The 19,602-nt window shown below is 46.1% G+C and overlaps 1 protein-coding gene across 5 annotated transcripts in view; it reads left to right on the top strand.

The window, feature by feature from the left end:
• lrp1bb (low density lipoprotein receptor-related protein 1Bb) overlaps positions 1-19,602 on the top strand; it is a 481,608-nt gene that overhangs the window by 153,506 nt on the left and 308,500 nt on the right. For all 5 annotated transcript variants that reach the window (XR_011516175.1, XM_070543934.1, XM_070543933.1 and 2 more), the window contains one exon: positions 6,463-6,600. Coding sequence is in view for 4 of the 5 variants with exons in the window: in XM_070543934.1 (XP_070400035.1) it covers positions 6,463-6,600 (138 nt within the window). In the remaining variant the exon portion in view is untranslated. The remainder of the gene's footprint in view (positions 1-6,462; positions 6,601-19,602) is intronic.

The following is a 19,602-nucleotide window of genomic DNA, read 5'->3' as shown; positions in this document are numbered from 1 at the left end:
TATACTTCGGATGTTTTGGTTTATGGTCGAATGAAAAGATGACAGATTTACCAAGCACCACCAAAACCACGCCTCCGTCAGATCTGGCAGATTCTGATTGGATCAGTAAAAGCAATGTGTCTTCTCTTAATGCTACGTGAGATTAGTCCTAGTGGAAACATTTAAAGTCATATTACTTATTATATTCTATGGGATTATAATAAAGTAATTAATATTTTGATTTCACAGATTGGTCACATCGTATTGTTGACTAACACTTTGTTTGATTAGCTTTATTAAAAATAGAGTTCTTTGATTTATTAAAAGGAGAGAATCCTTTCTTCATTCTTCTCTTGAGCTGGAAAGAAGCAGTTTATAGCAAATGCATGAGACCTTGAGGCCATATCTCATGCAGACTAGTTCTGTGTCAGAGGGGAGGGGGGAAATGACTTGTGGTGGAAAACAGTCATTTCATTTCGGTACACTGCTGAAGCTCCTTCAGAGCATGGCTATACCGACCTGTGGAGCAAAATCCTTTTGCTTCTGCTAAGATCTATCTAGATTTCTAGCCTAGTGCCCCGTGGTATGGGGGTTACTTCACCCAGTGTTGAATCTTAGTTTGGCAACGTCTGTGAGGAATCTGCATATTTGTCTCAAACGTTCATCATCTTTTTTTTTTTTTACTGTAAAATATTCTGGTATTCTTTTGAAGTCCAAATCCAAGCATTTAAGTCTAATCAGTGGCTCTAAATATGGTCTTGAGACCCTTTTTAGGTTTTGGTATCAAGGGCATTTTTCCTTGGCCCTGCCTCGGACTTGGACTGAGTGGACTCGGGTTTTTCTTAAACATGACCGGTTGAGACCATCGCTGATAGACTTTTTGTCCATGCCTTACTGACGAGAGTGAAAAAGCCCCCTCTTAAAAACCACTAACAACCTCCTCTCTTTTGTCTCTTGTCTTCTTCCGCCTATCTGGGTCACGGGGGCAGCATCACAACTAGGGAGTTCCAGACCATCCTCTCCCCGGCCACCTCCACTAGCTCCTCCGGTAGGACCCCAAGGCATTCCTGGGCCAGTTTGGAGATATACTTTCTCCAACGTGCCCTCGGTCGACCAGGGGGGCCTCCAGCCAGCAGGACATGCCTGAAACTGTGAAACATGGGAGGCATCCTAACAAGATGCCCAAACAACCTCAACTGACTCCTCTCGATACGGAAGAGCTGCAACTCTACTCCGAGTCTCTCCCGAATGTCCGAGCTCCACACCCTATCCCTAAGGCTGAGCCCAGCCACCCCGCGGAGTAGCTAATAACCACTTCAAATAATTTGGAGTGTATTGATATACCCCAGTTGCCACAGGTGCCGATTTACAGTTCTGCCAGTCCTGCAACAATGAAACAAACACCCTTTTTTAACTAAAAATTTTCTTGTCAAACATGTTTTTGGTTTCGACCTCTAAATGTCCTGGCCTCGTCTTGGTCCTCTCTGGTCTGTGGTGTGATCTTGGTTCCAGCACTACCAATCAGTAGTGTCTAGTGTACAGAATTTACGTCAGCTGGGTTCTTTAAACTGTTCAACTTAACCTGCAAATCTGACTGTCAGATAAAGACAAAAAATACATTTTCATGTCAGTTTATTTAAATTTTTATGACTTAAAAAGGTCATGCAGTTTAAATGGCCTCACCGTCTGGTGAATCATCATTTATGTTGCATACAACACAAAAACGCTTTGTTATATTACCAAAACAAATGTTTGTGTCACTATTTTCAACTAGTGTGCACCTTTGATTACTTGTTTAGTGTACATTTTGGTACTTGAATGTACCTCAACACATATAAAGGTGGTTCTTAAATACTTATTTGGCTGAATAGGGATAGCAATTCTTATCTGCCTTTCTCTTATTGTTGTGATTAATCAAATATTTATTTGAGTGTCTTTGTTTCATCTTGATTCATGAATGTATTCATCATGGCACAGTTTAAGTGTAGTTTTTCATTTAGGAGATAGCTACAAAAAAGATATGGCAGCTTATCTGTTTATACATTTTATTAAAATTAATAAAAAATGCTGGCTCCCTGAAGAGAAAATAGAAAAAAAACCTCTGGAGATGAATATCTTTCTCTTTTCGTATTTATTAACTTCAGTTGTAAAAAAAATAAATAAAAATCAACACTGCCTAAATCTATTCCATCCATCCCTCTAAGAATAACCCTGTCACGGTCATTTAGAATGTAAGAAATCCAAAAACATCAATGACGGGTCATCTGGTTGGGAGATGCTCTACTGGTTGGTGTCTGGGTCGGTTCTAACACATCTTTGCTGTTTGTCAACATCATTTCAAGCACTTTGGTTTAATTTGTGACCTCACAAACGATGTCACATGATCCCTCCAGGCCCCCATAAAGATTTCATTAGTTTCCCATCACACCTCTGATCATGTGCATGTGCTCTAATCATGTTGGTTGTGGAGGCCTCACAAGCTCACAGACACACAAACAAATCTATAATTATTGGCTCTAACTGCTTGAATTACAGCAGGTCAATGTGGGATGACACATCTTCATCACTACAGCGTGCTCTGCGTTTTGCCTTTGCTTTTCTCAGATATGCTCTACTGGTAGACTGGTGGTCATTTAACATCTTTCTGAATGAAAAGTTTTCTTTACCAGCTTTGTGATCAGATAGTAAACAGATTGTTGACTTAGAAGGTCGTTTGCATCTTGGTGAAAACAAAGGACAAAGAAACTCTTATCTCTTTGACTTTGTGCACCATGGTTGTAGTTTGGGACATTATAGAGGATTTCTGTCCACCTCAGCTGTTAGGAGACCATCTGTATACCCCTGCATAACAGATCAGCGCCACTGAATATTCATGCATCATCCCTCCCCTTATCACATTAGATTAGAGCCCATGTGGCGAGAAACCAAAAAAAAAAAAAAAAGGAACCGACAGCAGTGTCACTTTGTCACAGACCCTTAGAGCTGCGTGTTAAATAGCACATTTACCAAATGGACACTAAAGCTTGAGTGTAGTGAAGACTTCACTCTGTTTTTAATGTGATGGATTCATTTTAAAGGTGAGTTTCACTGTGAAATGTACTAGAAACTTTCTTATTTTTGAAGTACAATGTTTGAAACTAGTCTTCTGCTCCTGTTTTCTGCCGTAGCTACTGAAAGGAAATAAATGGGGAAATGCTCGGGGCAGAAAGAGCCACAAACACACAAAGCCACACACATCTACGTCAAACTCGCCCATCTTGGCTCACGTTGATTTAGCATCCAGAAGAGAGCAGAGCACGGTAGAAGCTAACCGTTAGCATTAGCATCTCCAAAACATAGCAGAACTCATGCTTGTGTTATTTGTGCAGATAAAACATCCATGTTTGAAAGCAAATAGTTAGTGGTGGAGTTTAAATGCTGAATGCTAATGTGTTAGACTTAAAATGTGACCGTTTTCTACCTCCCAGTCCTCCAGTTAATTTGTACTTCCTGAAACAGGAGCGCCAAAGCTTCTTTCTCTTAGGGCAGTGGTTCCCAAACTTATTTAGCCGCGCACCCCCTTCTATGTCCCGACCATGTCGACGCACCCCCCCCCCCCATCGGGGCATGGCTCTATATATATATATATATATATATATATATATATATATATATATATATATATATATATATATCAGATGTCAAGCTAAACAGACAGGGTTAAAAAAATTCCCCATCACTTTCATTTTTTAAATAGTAATTAATAAACATTCGATACCCTTACAATTTCCTTTGATTTCATTTTAAATAAATATTTAGAGTGCCCAGGTAGCACATAAACAATGTAATTTAACGGTTTTCTTAAAGTAGGAACGTTTAACCTGTGCGGCCAGAGCGCTCTCCTTCCTTCTGTTCTGCGTAAACCTGAGCTGATCACCTACTTGTGCATAATCAAATGTCAATAGGGGACAAGATATAGCCATGATGTTCACTTTTGCCTCAGACCGACTTATTGCTGTTTTATAGTGTGGCTGAATCTGTGATCCGCTGTCATGCGGACTGGAATGACACATGCTGCAGTAACAGGACTTGTGGTCAGGTTCATGAGGAGTCACTGGCTGGAGCGGACCCGACTCATCCCAGAAGCTAATATCTTAATTTGACCTTGAATGAAAAATAACCTCTTAAAAGTTTTTATCGTGGTGGAGGCAGCGTTCACTTCTGCCTTCAGTCTGACGGCGCGCTGGAGTTAAAGCAGCGTGTGCGCTTATTGAATCTGTGTGTGTGTGCGCGCGCGGCACAGCCGCTCAAGTCACCGCATCTCGCGCTATTTAAACCAATGTTGTAAAATGACTTCTGCCCAGCCCAGATGTGCTCACTTGTGCACCCGTGAGCCGTGGTTCAGCCTGAACGCGTCTGACCTCTGACAGACGCACTCTGAACTTCAGATCTTCAGCGCGCTGTCAATAGCCTGAATGGGAATCATTTCTTGTTATTTAGTTACATCCACAATGTTCTGTGTGTGAGGTTTACAACGTCAGAACACCTGCATGAGACAGGTGTTAATTACAATCTGCCAGAATGACTCACCACCTTCAGATTGCTCCAACACCATTAAAAATGATCAAATACGGAACATATCAGCGTGCGCAGGCCAGAGTGCTGAAGCTCGGCACATTGTTATTATGAAGCTAGGGCACATGTGGAGGACACGCGCGCGCGCGCAAAAGTATACTTGTTTTCAATTACATTTATTGTGCCCACTTACTTTTTCTTTGGCCCACCCACAAATGAGTTTCTACGCTAATAGTGACATATGACAGTCTTCTCTGAGCTCCGCAGCCATTACAACTATTCACCTCGCGCACCCCCTAGCGGCAGCTCGCGCACCCCCAGGGGTGCGCGCACCACACTTTGGGAATCCCTGTCTTAGGGAATGACCCACAAGGCATTCATTCATAGTAGAGGACACTGCAAATGTATAAAAATAGTGGGCGTATAACCGCTTTAAAGCTGTTTTAAGTAGCTTTTTTATAATTAAGATTTTATGCGTTGGATGGTCTCTGGTAGGAATGGTTGCCTTGCAAGCCGTAATTGGGGCAAAAAAAAACCAGAATTGCTTACATCTGTACCGAAAAGTCTTATGCAGCAGAGTGGCTCAACGCGGCAGGATTTAGTTTTATTTCCTGATATTTGGATATCTTGCCTCAGATTGGATAACAGCAACGAGACTCTACCACTATTATCTCCCCTAATAACACAAGTCTGAAGGAGTTTTTCTGTGTGGTGGAGGTGCTAATGCTAATGGTTAGCGTCTACAAGTCGGGGCATTCTCTGCTGTTTCCTGGATGCTAAACTAACAACAGCCTTCCCTGTTGTGAGTCAGGATGGGTGACTCTACGGATGTTATGTGACAGTCTGACATAGATCTGTCAGAATTTTCAAATCCTAGAGTTTCACCATCTATTTTCTATCAGAAGCTAATGCAGGAGACAGGTGTAGGAGACTATTTTCATGTTCAGCCTGCATGGAAATCTTACAGTGCCCAATTATGGTCATAAATAATTATTACAAATGTTTTTCAGAGTTCACACTTTTAATTAGTCAAATTATAGATCCCTCATGATTTGTAATAAGCAGCTGATGGCTATACAAACCTTGTCTTATAAGCAAACTTGCAAATAAAAGTTTGATTTTTACATTAGCAGCCTGATTAAAGTAAATTAAAAGAAAAGTGCAAAAACGTGTGATGATATTAAAGTCTTCAGTGGTGCAAATGATGAAGCCCAGATATTTTCCAGGCAAGAAAGGATCTTGGATTGAGAGACTTGTATTATTTCCTCTCCTCTCCCGCACATCTGTGCATTACCCTCTTCACAGATTGGTGTCCTTTGTTGTAAAACTCACATTAATTATGCCACCCTTTACCTTTCAAAGTAGACACGGATGTCACGATGATCCAAATGTACTAAGTCCTTAGAAGTGGAAGAACTCCGGGGATTGTTTCAGGTCTCATCACATGGATAATAAATCTTCCCCTTAAGTGCCTACAAAGGAACATTGGTAATTGATATCAGAGCAATTAGGGTGGGAATGTGACACGTTTATGGTGCTGGTGTACTGGTCAGCTGTGTTTTATGTGCTCTCGGGGGCTGCCATGTGAATGAGGGTCGCTTATCTATGTGTCTCATGAATCCTTAAGCAGCTGCTCTTCGCTGTTCTCTGGCTGGCAGTGGGAGTCGAGGTGTTTGTTAAAAGATTTCCCAAACGCCGCTTCAACGCAGTTTGGCGAACATCTGTTGTGTGTGAAGAACAATACTGTGAAGTATAAATATATCTGCATAAGCATGCGTTCTTTCTCTTTCTGCATGTCGGCTGTTTGGAAAGACACGGAATGACATGAATTTTAATTGATTGAAAAAAAATGCAGATTTTGGTTCTACTGGGTAAAAAAAACTTGATAATGTTAAAGTATTTAGACGTTCTTTTGTTTTTCTGCTTCAGGTGCACAGGAGGTGGTGATCAGATGTCCCCTTAACCACATACAGTGCATTGGGACAAAAAAATGCATTCACTTTAACAAACTGTGCAATGGGGCTAAAGACTGTGAAGACGGCTACGATGAAGGAGTTCACTGTCGAGGTAAGAATTAAAAATGTGCCCACGTACATTCTCCTTGTTGCCTTGGGTTTGGAACACATACATCATTAAGTATTCTCATTATCTTGGCAAATAATCAGACGCTGCTAATTCTATTACAATTATTAAAATTGTATAATTTACCCTTTAAAATTAGTATTGACTTTGTGAAATAGGTAGCTGTGGCAAACGTTAAATTAACCTTGATTAGTTGTTAATGTGCTTTGAATTATTACTCAAAATTATGAAAAGTAAACTGAATCTTAAGTGTTTTTTCTTCTCTTTTGCCCTTAGCCATATAGGCTAATCCATGCTATAGTGAATTGAGTTGGGTCTTGTATTTTCCCTGGTGATCTGGTTGCCAGGGTGATTTCTCACCATCCTTGCTGTCAGAGCAGGCAGGAAGCACAGCAGGACAGTAGCACCAGGTGTTGTGCTGTACACAAGTTTTGTTGTTGCTTCCTTTCTTTTCTTTTTTTTTGCAAGTGTACCAAGCTGTTACCGACACCTGGCTGGTGTGATAAGCAGTGTTTGCCTTGCGATTGCAGCAATTTTGGTGGAACAATAGAACCCAACAACTTTTCCTGACCTTTAAGAAAGAGTCGGGTGTGCAAGGAAATGATAGCTCTGATTTACAATGATGGAGAAAAAAAAATACCACAGAAACTTTACATTGTACGCCTCATAGTTTTACACTCTGTAAAATTATAATTGCAAATTTATGCAACTTTTCTACAGGCTACATGGAAAACGAGTTTCCAAAACTTCACGTGTTGAAGAAATTAGATGGGAAAAAAAGGCCAACAGGCCTTTCAACTCAGTTTAAAAGATGGTAGTTGAAATTTCATCTAGGAGAGAAGATCAAGTAAAGACTACTGAATACTATAATAATAGTTTTTTTGCATACTCACATTTTGCCAAGCTGTGGTTTAATAAGGCTTGTGTGTTGACAGGCTGAAGAATGACAGTTTATGCTAAAGAATATATAATTAGATTGAAGATTATTCATGGACTGGAATTACAGATTAAACAGAAAATGAGAATATGGCGCGAAAGTCCATTTCTACTTAGACTGAGAGACCATCTAAAGCACATATGCTAGACACCAGCCCCGCGGGCCAGATGTGGCCCGCCACATCATTTTATGTGGCCCGCAAGAGATTCAAGTGTCTTAAAATAAGTCTTCAGAGCGCACATTGACTATAAACTACATTTCCCATAATGCATGGCGATTGTGTTCCCAGTGCAGTGACTCGCCACTAGGTGCAGTGTATCCACTTCCATGTTTAATTAATGCAACAAGTGAAAACAAGTGTCCAAACGTCATCCTAAAATGTCCAGGAAGAGAAAGATTGATGCAGAAGGAAGGTGTTTCAACAAAGATGGAACATGTTGATGCTTCAAGGAGAAAAACCAGTATGTCTTTACAGTCATTAGCGCCCATGCTATTAGCATCAGCGTCTGCAGCGTTACCTCCTCAGCCTCGGACAAACTGAAAACACTCCTCTTACTCAGCGCCACGTTTACTTAGCAATTAGCCGACTTTGAAGCTCAGAAATGGATTTTGACAGCTCAGTAATCTTTTTCCTGCTGACATAGAAAGCGCACCGACCAGCTTCCAGACCGAGATGATTTAACTCCAGTTTAGTGACACGCTCAGGTCAGTATGACTCTGAGGCTGCTGCAGCTTTTATCCCCCTCCTCGACACAACTGTGTGGTCCGGATGCTCTCCATGTCCAGCAGCACAAACCTGTGTGAGCAACTGTTTCTCACTGATGAACTCCTTCCTCAGCTCACAGCCCAACCCCACAGATGCAGGTCTGGCTGGAACAGGTGATCATCACAGGAAATCAGAGTGGAGAAAACTGGGATTGAATTATTTTGGTTTTATTAACATTTTCTGCTGCAAAGCATGGCAGTTAATAGGTGAGATATTGCACTGTCATTTAAGAGAATGACTATTTTTTATTTATGTTGTTGGCCTGTGAAAAAAATATTTCACCTACTTTAAAACAGGACAGATTACAGATAGAAGAATAGAACAGAAATAAAATAGAAAATCCCTTTATTGTCCCTCAGTGGCGAAAGCTTGGTGTCACAGCAGCAATAACATTCATTACAGGAGCAACAAAGGAGAGTAAAAAATAAAGAATAAACATGAAATAGAAACACTTAAAAGATTCAAAAGATAAAAAATAAGAAGAAATGCTGAATATATGCAATTTTTAAGCAGTAAAATAGTTTAAAAAATTGAGATAAGTAACGAATACCACTCTGTGCTTTATTTAAAATCCACTTGCTTGTGTGTAATTTGGCTATTCCACATTCAGTATTACTGAAAAAATAAGTTTGTTTCCAAATGAAAAGGTTCAACCGTTCATATATGTCGATAAAGGAAAATGTGCACATTTGCCGTCACCGTTTAAAAAATATAGTTTGGCCCACGACTCCTGCCCAGTTTTTCATTTTGGCCCAGAGTGAATTTGAGTTCAACACCCCTGATCTAAACCCCGGGTTTCCACCGGAGCCGTCAGCAGTACATTACTGCAGCAGCACGTCTTGCTCGCGTAAGCTGCTGCTTGGCCCTTCCCACGAGACGCAAAGCAGCAGGGGAGCAGCTGTCACCGACAGAGCACGAAGTCACACGAGTGACTTCGTCAGTAAACACAACAACAAGCAGGAGAAAACTACAACATTGTTGGGGTTATTAGGAGCGAACAATTAGTAAGCTTCAACTTACTTTTGGATTCTTCAATAAATTCTGTAAATATGGGAATATTTACTGAGTTATTAATTAATTAAGATACAATTAAGTATATACGGGGCCCCATTCCCTTCAAACGGGAAAAAATTGAATCCAAAACTCTTATCAGTCTTTCTTGAAGTTCGTAGAATCCTTGGAGCAGAGACTTTTCTTCGACACAACAAAGCTACGGGAGGCAAAATTCTGAATTTTATAACGTTTAATTAACAATTTGTCAAATGAATAAACAATGGAACAAATGAATAATAACCACGTGATATGATTGAAGATGGATGTTTTTGCGTGTGATGGAGGATGTATGAATGGGGTCCTTTGTTCTCACAAAGGAGTAGAGTGTGTGTGTGCGTGTGTGTGCGTGTGTATGGATTCAAAATGGAGTCTTGAATACAAGATGGCTGACCCCTTTGTCTGGCTAAAGTGGGGGTGGCAACTTGCACTTTAACTTCCAAAGCACTTAGAACCAGTAGTAACTTAACCTTAAAATCACTCAACACATTTCAAAATGATCATGAAGCTTCACCAAAGATTAATCACGAATTAATATCTTTTAGTTTAACCACTTGGCCATAGTAGGAAACATTTAAAGATACCAAACAATGATTAATAAGCAGTTTATTCTTTCAAAATGACCCGACGGACGTGTTTGGGAGCAAAAGAGGAAAACACGAAGCTACTTTTTAAGCAATAGCGCGGTTTTATTGCTTATTCTGGACTATAGAGGAAACGGAAGAAGAAGGAGAGAAAGAGATGAGTTTCTGATCACCAGAAGAGCGAAGCGTCCCTCACTCTTTGAGTTGACGGTTCTCCGTGTTTCTCCGCAGTTTGGCGTCGTCCGTCGGTTTGATGGAGTTGTCGCTTTCTCCGTTGTTTGGCGTTCTCCGTGAGTGTTTCTCCACGGGCTGGACACAAAGAGAACGAAGTTTCTTTTGTGCTGAGTTTGACAACTTACAGCGTCTCTGAGAGCTGGATGGAGCTCCGCTCGTTCCCAGTCAGATCCTGATGGAGTTGGAGTGGCTTTGTAGCGGTTGCGTGGCTCAACTTGGGCACTTAGAGCTTCCGCGTGCTCAAGGGAGTCGGAGCGTTCGACAAGCGTGTCCTTACCGCCAGGTATCCTGGGCAAAAGAACGAGGTTCCTTTGTCTTTCCTGATGATTTATAGTCTGAGTTCGCGGGAAAGCTCTGTGACTCCCACACATGCACAGAATGTGTTTCTGGTATTAGGCGGTGACGTCATCACAATGCTTCCGTGTGCAAAGCATCATGGGAAATGAAGTTTCTTGGCGCTGATGTGATTATTTGCTTTTCAAAGCAATTTAAGCACAAGTCATTTTGGAGAAAATCACTGCATAGTAATTTCCTCATGAGGTCAGACCCTCAACATTCCCCCTTTTGGTTTCGGGGATCGCGCCCAAAGCTCGATCGTCGGAAGCACAGATGGGTTTGTCCCTCATGAACGTAGGTTAACTTGATTGTCGGAAGCACAGGTGGGTTTGTCCCTTAGGACGTTGGTCTCCTTGGACGCCTTTGTCTTTGGTCTTTGTCTTGGATCCTGGCGCCTTTGGTCTTTGATCCTGGTCAGGCACAAAGAGGATAGGAAACGGGATAGTCCCCAACGTGCATTAACGAGAAGAAGCCACTCACGCAGGTGGTACGCAATGATGATGTCGTCCATGCGAGAGGTAGTAGTGTAGAAGGAGGAAGGTCGGTGGGCGGTTAACTCCACGAGGGGACACAAAGGCATCTCACCGCCGGCCATACAGTTCAGTTTATGGAGCATGCGGTGATGTACGAGGTCCATAGTTCGCAAACGCGCATTGACCTATGTGGTCCCAAGATTCCCCCCTTTTTGGTCCAAAGGGTGGATCAGGACAGTCTTTGGGCTAAAACAAGGACCATAAAACTAAGAGGTACTACAATGTGCTGGTGCGTCAGACAGAGTCATTGACAGACTGAGCTGGGCTGGCACATAACCACTAGTTAATATGTGACCAAGTAAGAAACAAGAATACAGAAAACCCCAAAAAAAATAAACATATAACATCCAAGAAAATTCATAGCAACCTTGAGGTCTCATAAAATACATTCTCAGGTTATACATTCAGTGTGTAGCTTATAAAGAATGTGACATACTGCAACACTCAGATAAATATGTGAGGTAGACTAAAATGAGAACTACTCGTAGGGTTACAAAATAACAAAGAAAATGTTGCTCACCCCTTTTAGACAGGTGTGGTACATTCAAGCTTGGAGTCTCCCCGAACGCAGTTACGAGGCACACCGTAGGTAAGCAAGTGCATCTTATCATGGAGTTTCTTAACACGCCTGTAGGCGGAATAAGCTACCACGGCCGTGATGAGCCATCCCATCCCCAGGGCGACCAATGTGCAGATTAAGGTGGTATAATCTGTGTCAATGTAGCGTCTTGGGCGTCAAAGTAAGTTCACGCGGGTTTTGTGTGAACTTAACAAATTTGGTTCCTTCAATCAGTAATTGTTGGTCAATTTCTAAATCGAAGGCAAAGTTATAACCCTGGAAAGCGTCCATGATCTCAATCTCTGAGTCATGCTGTTCGAGGTTGAGATGATGGAGTGCCAGGTTTCTAGTTCAAGGTGGAAATGCCTACCGTCCTTTCAAATACCAATGTTCAGCATCGACTTAACCCTATAGATGAGAGGTGTCACAATTATGGGAACATTTAACAGGAAACCGAGTTCTAATTTTCTGCATCAACGTGAATGGAAATTGCACTACCTAAGCTGTACGCTAGGTGGATTTGTGAAAGGTGCACAGTAGAGGGGTAGCAGCTGTCAAGCTAACTTTGAGCAGGTCCAGTGGTACCAAGTACGGGGAAATACGACTTTCAACCAAGCTGTCCAGCGTGGAACTTACTTCCCTGAGCAGGTCCCGCATCAAATCTCTCACCACTCGTGTGTACACAATATCCTGATGTATGGTTTCAGACAAAGTCTTGATTGCACGTAGAGATTCATTAATCAGAGCAGAGTGTAGGTTGACAGTAACAGGAGTACCCTGTAAGGTTTTAGTGAGTACATCCTGTTAGAGGTCTAGGAGGAGTTTCTCTTGGTTAGTGAAAGGGACGGCGGGGGGGGGGGGGGGGGGGGGGGGGGGTTCTTTGTCGGTTAGTACATGTTAGTGGGTTAAACGTGCACTTTCCCCCCTTTCCATTTCCATGCATAGAACTATGTAGAGACTACGTCTGCCTCCTGCGGGGAGTCTGTTCTCTGTACCCGCGGGGACGGTTTAACGTAGGGTTTGATTTGGTTTGCATGCACCCATTTGTAGACAGGTTCCTGTCTTGCTTTGGTGATGCGTAACCTGTATGCAACTGGAGAGAGTTTTGCCACGATCTCAAAGGGTCCTGACCAGCAGGACAGGAACTTCTTAGCTTTGCGTGCCGGTTGGGCGAACCGAAAGTAGAATACTTTGTCACCCACCTCGTATTCGCGGCTGGTGGTCTTTTGGTCGTAGTAGGCTTTAGCGCCTTCTACGTTGGTCTCCAGTTTCTTCTGAGCGTGCGCGAACGTAGCTCTGAGGTGTGTTTTCAAGTCTGCCACATACTGATTAGCGGTATAGGCAGTGGCAACACTGACATCCTCTGGGTGATACAGGAGGTGCAATGGTAGGGTCATCAGTCTGCCGGTCATCATCTCAAAGGGCGTAACCCCCGTGGATCGCTGGGGAGTGGACCGTATGGCCATCAGGACCAGAGGGAGCTTGACGTCCCAGTCCTTCCCAGTTGAGCAGACGTACTTTTTGAGCATGGAGACGACCGTGCGGTCCATCCGTTCGACCTGTCCGGATGACTGTGGGTGATAGGGGAGGTGGAATCTCACTTCCACTCCCAGAAGTTCAAACAGGGACGTCGTGACACTGGATGTGAAATGAGTTCCCCGGTCAGAGTCAATAAAGAATGGAAGTCCCCATCGACTGAAAACGTGGTTAATCAGCAGTACAGCGGTCGTGACGGCTGTATCGTTTGGCGCTGGAAGGCACTCAACCCACTTTGTGAAACTGCAAGTTACAGTTAGCATATATTTGTTTCCTCTTGCCGATTTGGGAACCGGTCCAACCCAGTCGATCTGCAGGTGGGACCAAGGGAAGGTTATTCCTCTGCGTTGCAGTGGTGCTCTAGCAAGCGGCTGGGAGGGTTGAAACTGGGCACAGATGAGGCAGCCTTGGACATAGCTGTGTACGTCCTTGGACATCGATGGCCAATATGCTACTTCTGTCAGTGACGCGAGGGTAGCGTTTGCTCCGCTGTGACCTCCGACCGGAGCGTCGTGGGCGTAGGCAAGCATTACTCCTCTGTGGTCGAGTGGAACAACCCAGCGTGGTGGGCTGTGATCGTCACGCATGTAAACTAACAAATCGTTTTGTAGTTTCAGGTGCGCGAGTTGACGATGCAGGGTTACCAAATCTCGGCTTGCGCCAGTAGGTGGTGATGGTTGTTCAGGCATCGGGCCCTTTTGGAGAAGCTTGCGGATGAGCTTCAGGTCAGGATCTTGTTCCTGCATGGTGACTAGGTCCACGTCCTGTGGTTTTCTGCCTAGAAACACGGGTACCTCAACGGTCCGAGGTTCGTCTGCCTGTTTAGCATGGCGACGAGTAATCGCGCAGACCTTGTGAACGGCCTTGGGTGGAAGCCACTCGTCTTTGAATTCCCAACAGGTTCCCTGGTCAGCACCAAGCTTAGCAAGGCGGTCCGCTTCGTCATTACCATCTTTCTCCGGACCTAGGGTCCTGGAGTGACCTTTGACCTTTTTCCAGTAGACCATTATGCCTTTCTCAGTGGTGAGCAGATCACACGCTAGGAATAACTCTGAGTGTTTCACGTCTCTGTTCCTGGCGTTTTTCATGTTGTTCTCCTTCCACATGGGGAAGTGAGAAATGAAGCTGTGTCTAGCGTAGTTTGAATCTGAGCAAAGGACGATTTGAGTGATGTCCAAGGCTGCCGCCTGCTGGAGGGTTATCAACACTGCAGCAATTTCGGCGTACTGACTAGACTTCTGGCCCAACCGGTAGTGATTTGGTTGCTTAGTGTCACAGTCCACCCAAACGACTCCAACCCCAGCACGGAGCTGGCCTTCATTAAGGTAGGCGCATTCATCAGTGTAAACTTTCGGAAGCCCTTGGCAAACATTCTCATCAAAGTAGCGATGATTGGATGCGGTTGGGTAGACTGCGGCAGGTGTGTCCAGGGGGCCCATGACGGAGTCAGAGTCACAGTGCTGGCAGCCTGCTAGCCCTTGTCCTAGCACTAGCTTGGTGTTCTGACCATACTTGACCTCAATGTTGTATCCTTGGAGCACCATCATCCACGTCGTAATGCGGCTGTTTGACACTCTTCCTTCGCGCAGACGCTGGCTGTTTAGGAAGGTGACAGGCTGATGACACGTTTCAATGATCACTTTCTGTCCACCGATGTAACTACGAAAGTGTTCGACGGCCCAGACTGTAGAGAGGAGAGCTCTCTCGCAGTCTGAGAATTGGAGTTCCACCTTGCTCAGAGGCTTGCTCGCGTATGCCACAACTCTCATGTCCTGATCGTGTTTCTGCTTCAAAGCAGCGCTCAGGCAGTGAGAGGAGAAAGTCGCCTCTACGAAGAACTCTTTATCCTTGTCTGGGTAAGCCAGACAGGGTGCGGACACCAACTTCTGTTTTAGGAACTGGAAGGAGAGTTCTTGGGGTCTGTCCCACACGAAAGGTGTGTCGTTCCAAAGCAGCTCAGTGAGGGGCCTCGCTATTTCAGCATACTCCTCAATGAACTGCCTGGAGTAGTTGCAGACTCCGAGGAAGCTCCTGAGTTCAGTCAGATTCGCTGGGGCTTTGATGTCCTGAATGGCTCTAATGCGTCCCGCTTGGGGCTCGACTCCATTAGGGCCAACCAGCAGTCCAACATACTCCACTTTGGTTCGACACCGCTGTCCCTTGAGAATCGCCAATTTAGCTCCGGCGTCAGCGAGCGGTTGCAGCACGTGACGGAGTTCGTCCAGGTGCTCCTCGAAGGTTCGACTCCTCATCAAGATGTCATCGACATATATGAGGTTCCCTCTGGAAGCAGCATCTGACATGGCTTTGTGGAGGAAGATGTTGAACTCTGCAGGTGAGTTAGAGTAGCCAAAGGGGCAGCGGTTCCAAGTATATTGGCGATTTCCAAAGGAGAAAGCCAGTTTATACTGGTCCGCCGGCTCAACCTTCATGGTCCAGAAGCCGTTGGCTACGTCAACCGTAGAGAAGAAACGAGCATCTCTGACTCTGGCTAGCTCTTGATCTAAAGGGATCATAGGCCAACTGGAGAGAGGTACTTGTTTGTTCAGTGCACGATAGTCTATGGTGAGACGCCATTTCCCAGTCGGTTTCAGAACCGGCCAGATGGGAGAGTTATAAGTGGAGTTACACTCTCTGATGATGTTTTTCTCCTTCAGCTGATCGAGGATCTCCTGGATCGACTCATAAGCAGCGAGGGGAATATTGTACTGATGTACAAAAGTAGGAGGGGCATTCGGGTTCGTTGGAATGTGAACCGTGTGCAGGTTTGTGAGTCCACAGTCCAGGGAGTCCCTGGATAAGATGGACTGAAACTCATAGAACAGGCTTCTAAGCGCTGCTCTCTGCTCCTCTGACTCCAGCGCATCCGCTTTGTCAAGCTGCTGGCTGACTTCGGCCTCAAAGCCGTCATAAGGTTCAGAGGAGGAGGGTCTCTGGTGTGCCGGGCTTTCAACCGGTGACTCAGAGGGTTGAGTATTTATTGCAAAAACCGTTAGACGCTGACCGCCGTCAGTATCTAAGGTTGCACTGCAAATGGGTTCCTCAGGAAGGGCTTCATGCCGCTTGATGGTAATCATTTGTGAGGGGAAAGTACTGAACGTGTCTGCACCAACCTGTCTGTCGTTCAAGAACAACGGAAGTTGTCCGATCACGGGGACTGAAAGTTCGAAGTCATGGAATGAGCTATCTATCAGCATGCCCAAGGGTTTTCCTGCCGGCATGTGGATAGGTCTCCGGGTCGGATTTTCGACCAACAAGTAGGCAGAACGATTGTTCAGCTCCAAGAGTGGCGTGCCACAGACGGCTAAGTTGAGCTCCAAGAAGTGTGGTGATGGCTGGAAGAAGGCCTGTGTGCCTGGCAGCTTCTGATGCTTCATCAGAGTCAGACGAACAGGCACTCCTTTGACCAGCGGGGGCAGAACCGTGTTGGCCTCAACCACTGCACGGCAGGCCTGTGGAATGGTCTGACCGGACAGCAAGTGTTCAGGGCCTTCTGAGCGAGGCTCAGAGGATGGTGTGGCCCGGGCCCAAAGGACTTGATTGCAAGTGTCCAGCTGGGCACCTAGTCGAACCAGCAGATCTGCTCCAATGAGTGCAGGTGGATCAAGCTGTGGTATGATGCTGAATGTATGTGTGAGCAGTCTTGCTCCAAGCTGGATAGTCAGGGAGCAGACCTCTGGCGCTTTCAGGAGCCTCTGCGGCCAAGTAGGTGACAAGAGCCGATGGCTACGTGTCACACTGACCAGAAGGGGGTCCTTCTCACGCAGGTGTTCAAACGTCTGCTGGCTGATGGCTGACTTTTCCGACCAAAGAGCAAGGCGAGCATCTGAGATGTGGGTGCAGTTCATGGTAAGACCACCAACTATGTGTGGTGCATATGGCTGCAGGCTGACGTTCTTCAGCGAGCAGAGAAAAGATGAATGTGTGCGGAGCGGAGTTCCAGGAGCGGTTTCGTGCCTTTGCAGGCGGACATCGTCTGTGGGAGCCGTAGGGAGGGGCATGACCTTGGAACAAGGGTTTTGCGGCTCACTTAGGCTGACTTCAAGAATGGAGGATGGTCGACTGCTATCTGGGTTCCAGGGCTTAGGTGTGTCCACCTGCGCCCACAGTTGACCCTTCTGGCAGTCGATGAGGGGAGCTAGACGTTCAAGCAGGTCCTGACCAATGAGAAATGGTTCAGTGTCTAGCTGGCAGACATAAAACGGGTGAACCAGAGTCATGTCTTGGAAGGTGATGTCCAGCCACGCCCGGTTAGTGATGCACTCCCGGGTCTGGGTGTAGCTGGTGATTTTCAGGTCACAGGGTTCTACCTGGACTGGTTTCCCGAGCGACCGCATGGTGTCAGACACGCGACGGAACAGTGTGGAGCGTATCAGGGTGATTTCTGAGCCGGTATCCAGCAGAGCATCAACCTGTATGCATCCACCTACGTTGGTGCTACAGTACAAACGGCGAGCATGATCAAGGTTTGTTAAGTCACCAAGGAACTTCAGAAATTTAGTATCAGGTTTCTCTGGGGGGTAGATTTCAGGAGACTCCTGTGATCTACCAGTAGTGTTCCCCCAGCTGATCAGGTAGGTCCTGGCCACGCTGGGGGGTTGAGCCACGCCTAGTCATGCGGACGTTGGCTCTGGGTCTGGCTTCTTAGAAGAAGACTTTGGTGCAGGGGTCTCTTCTGCAGATCTCAGCTGTTCCTTCTGTTTAGCTAGGAACTGCTGAAACATCTCCTGGACGTCGGCTTTGGTCAGGTACTCACCCGCGGACTCGCGTTCGGGACCTACCTGTGGGCGGCGCTCCTTAAACCTTCCACTGTTCTGACCTGCCTGCCGTTGGTTTTGGTTGGGCCACTTCCTGTCTGATTGTCCAGACCTAGGCGGCCAATCAGCACCCCCCTTCCCCTGTTGAGGAGATTGGGACTGCTCTCGCGGTTTAGCAGATTTTGGCTTAGTGGGTGGAGCTTCTGTGCCTTCGAGCTCCAAACGCGGCTCGGCGTCGGGAGCTAGGTGCATGACGCTGTGACGTGCGTCAGGCATTTGGGGCTTTCCGCCGGCTTCCCAAGCCTGTTGAGCATACCTCCTAATCTCCTGAGTTGTCAGTTTTTTCATCCGACAATACATTGAGACTTCGGAGCGAACACACTCGTGCAGGTTGTGAATGAACAGGGATCTGAAGGCAGGGTCTTCCTCGAGCCCAGGGCCGTTTCGACCTTGGAAATAAGCACTTTTGAGTCGGCGATAATACTCTCTGGGGGGTTCGTTTCTCCCGTGTTTGATGGAGAAGGCCCCCATTGTAGCAGACGCAGAGTCTGCATACGTGGCGTATTCATCTCTCAACGCTCGGCAGAGCGAGGAGTACCGATCACGAATGTCAGGTGGTAGAGTTTCCATGAAACCGTGCACCGTTCTAGATGTGGTTTTCCAAATTAGCTTGAGCTTTTCCCTTGAAGAGGGTGCTGGAAGATCAAGCAGACAATGTTCTATCTCCTTGAGATAATCGTCGACGTTGGATTCACCGGTGTTAGGATCAAAGCGTTCTATATCTTTAGCTAGCGATTCAATTTGGCGTACACGGAGTCCTGACTCACGGTACGGTGCGTCATCCTCTGACTCTGACCCACGGTCTGTCTCAGAGTGCGCTGGATATCGCTGGTGTGCTCTGGGCTCCCCATGTTGACTCCTGGGGCCCAAATCGGGGTGCGGCATGTTGTGGCGGGCTGCTGGCACGTCACGTGGGTGTCTTGGGAGGTCCTCCTCCCGTGGCACGTCTGCGTAGTGCAGCCTGCGTCTTTCAACTGGAGCTTCTGCGTAATACGCTCTGTCCTGCAGCTGGTTATCGGCATGCCGAATACCGGAGTAGCTAGGATGGGTGGATGGTTGAGGTGCAGCTTGGGGTGCATAACCCCAATCGGCACCTTGCACCCTTCGTGGACTGGGGGAGTGGTCTAAATAGAGGTGCCGCTCAGCTGGTCGACTTCTCACTGATTGAGAAGGCCGTGAAGATGAGGGTGGTGGTCCAACCTGGGGTTCGAGGGCAAACTGCTCTCGGCCCCTAGGTGGTCCTGAATGCCCTATAGTGTGTGTAGGGAACGGGGCCGAAGGTTGGAACAGATAAGCTTCATCTCTCCCCTGCGGCGTGCGTCCGTCCAGAGAGTCCCACACTACATACTGTTGATTACTGTATGGAGACGTATCAGGAGGTAGCCTACCTTTACGGCGGGACGGCGGTCCCTCGCTTCCTTGGGTGGAGGAAACCAATTGGTCTTTGGCGATTGTCCTGGGCGGACCCTGGTTGTCTTTGCCGGCTTGCTTTCGTACCGGTGTGGGAGAGCACTCTGGCTCAGCCTCAGAGTCACAGTGTTCCCCCCCTTCCCACTGTCTGTTGTCATCAGCAGAAGGGGCCGGGGTCTTCTCCCCATCTTCCCCAGAATCGGTGCTGGTTTCGTCTTCCTCCTC

This window comes from Nothobranchius furzeri, chromosome 14, assembly GCF_043380555.1.
Source record: "Nothobranchius furzeri strain GRZ-AD chromosome 14, NfurGRZ-RIMD1, whole genome shotgun sequence".
Taxonomy (NCBI): domain Eukaryota; kingdom Metazoa; phylum Chordata; class Actinopteri; order Cyprinodontiformes; family Nothobranchiidae; genus Nothobranchius; species Nothobranchius furzeri.
Note: the sequence above shows the minus strand (reverse complement) of the source record. Positions and strands in the feature narration are given on the sequence as shown.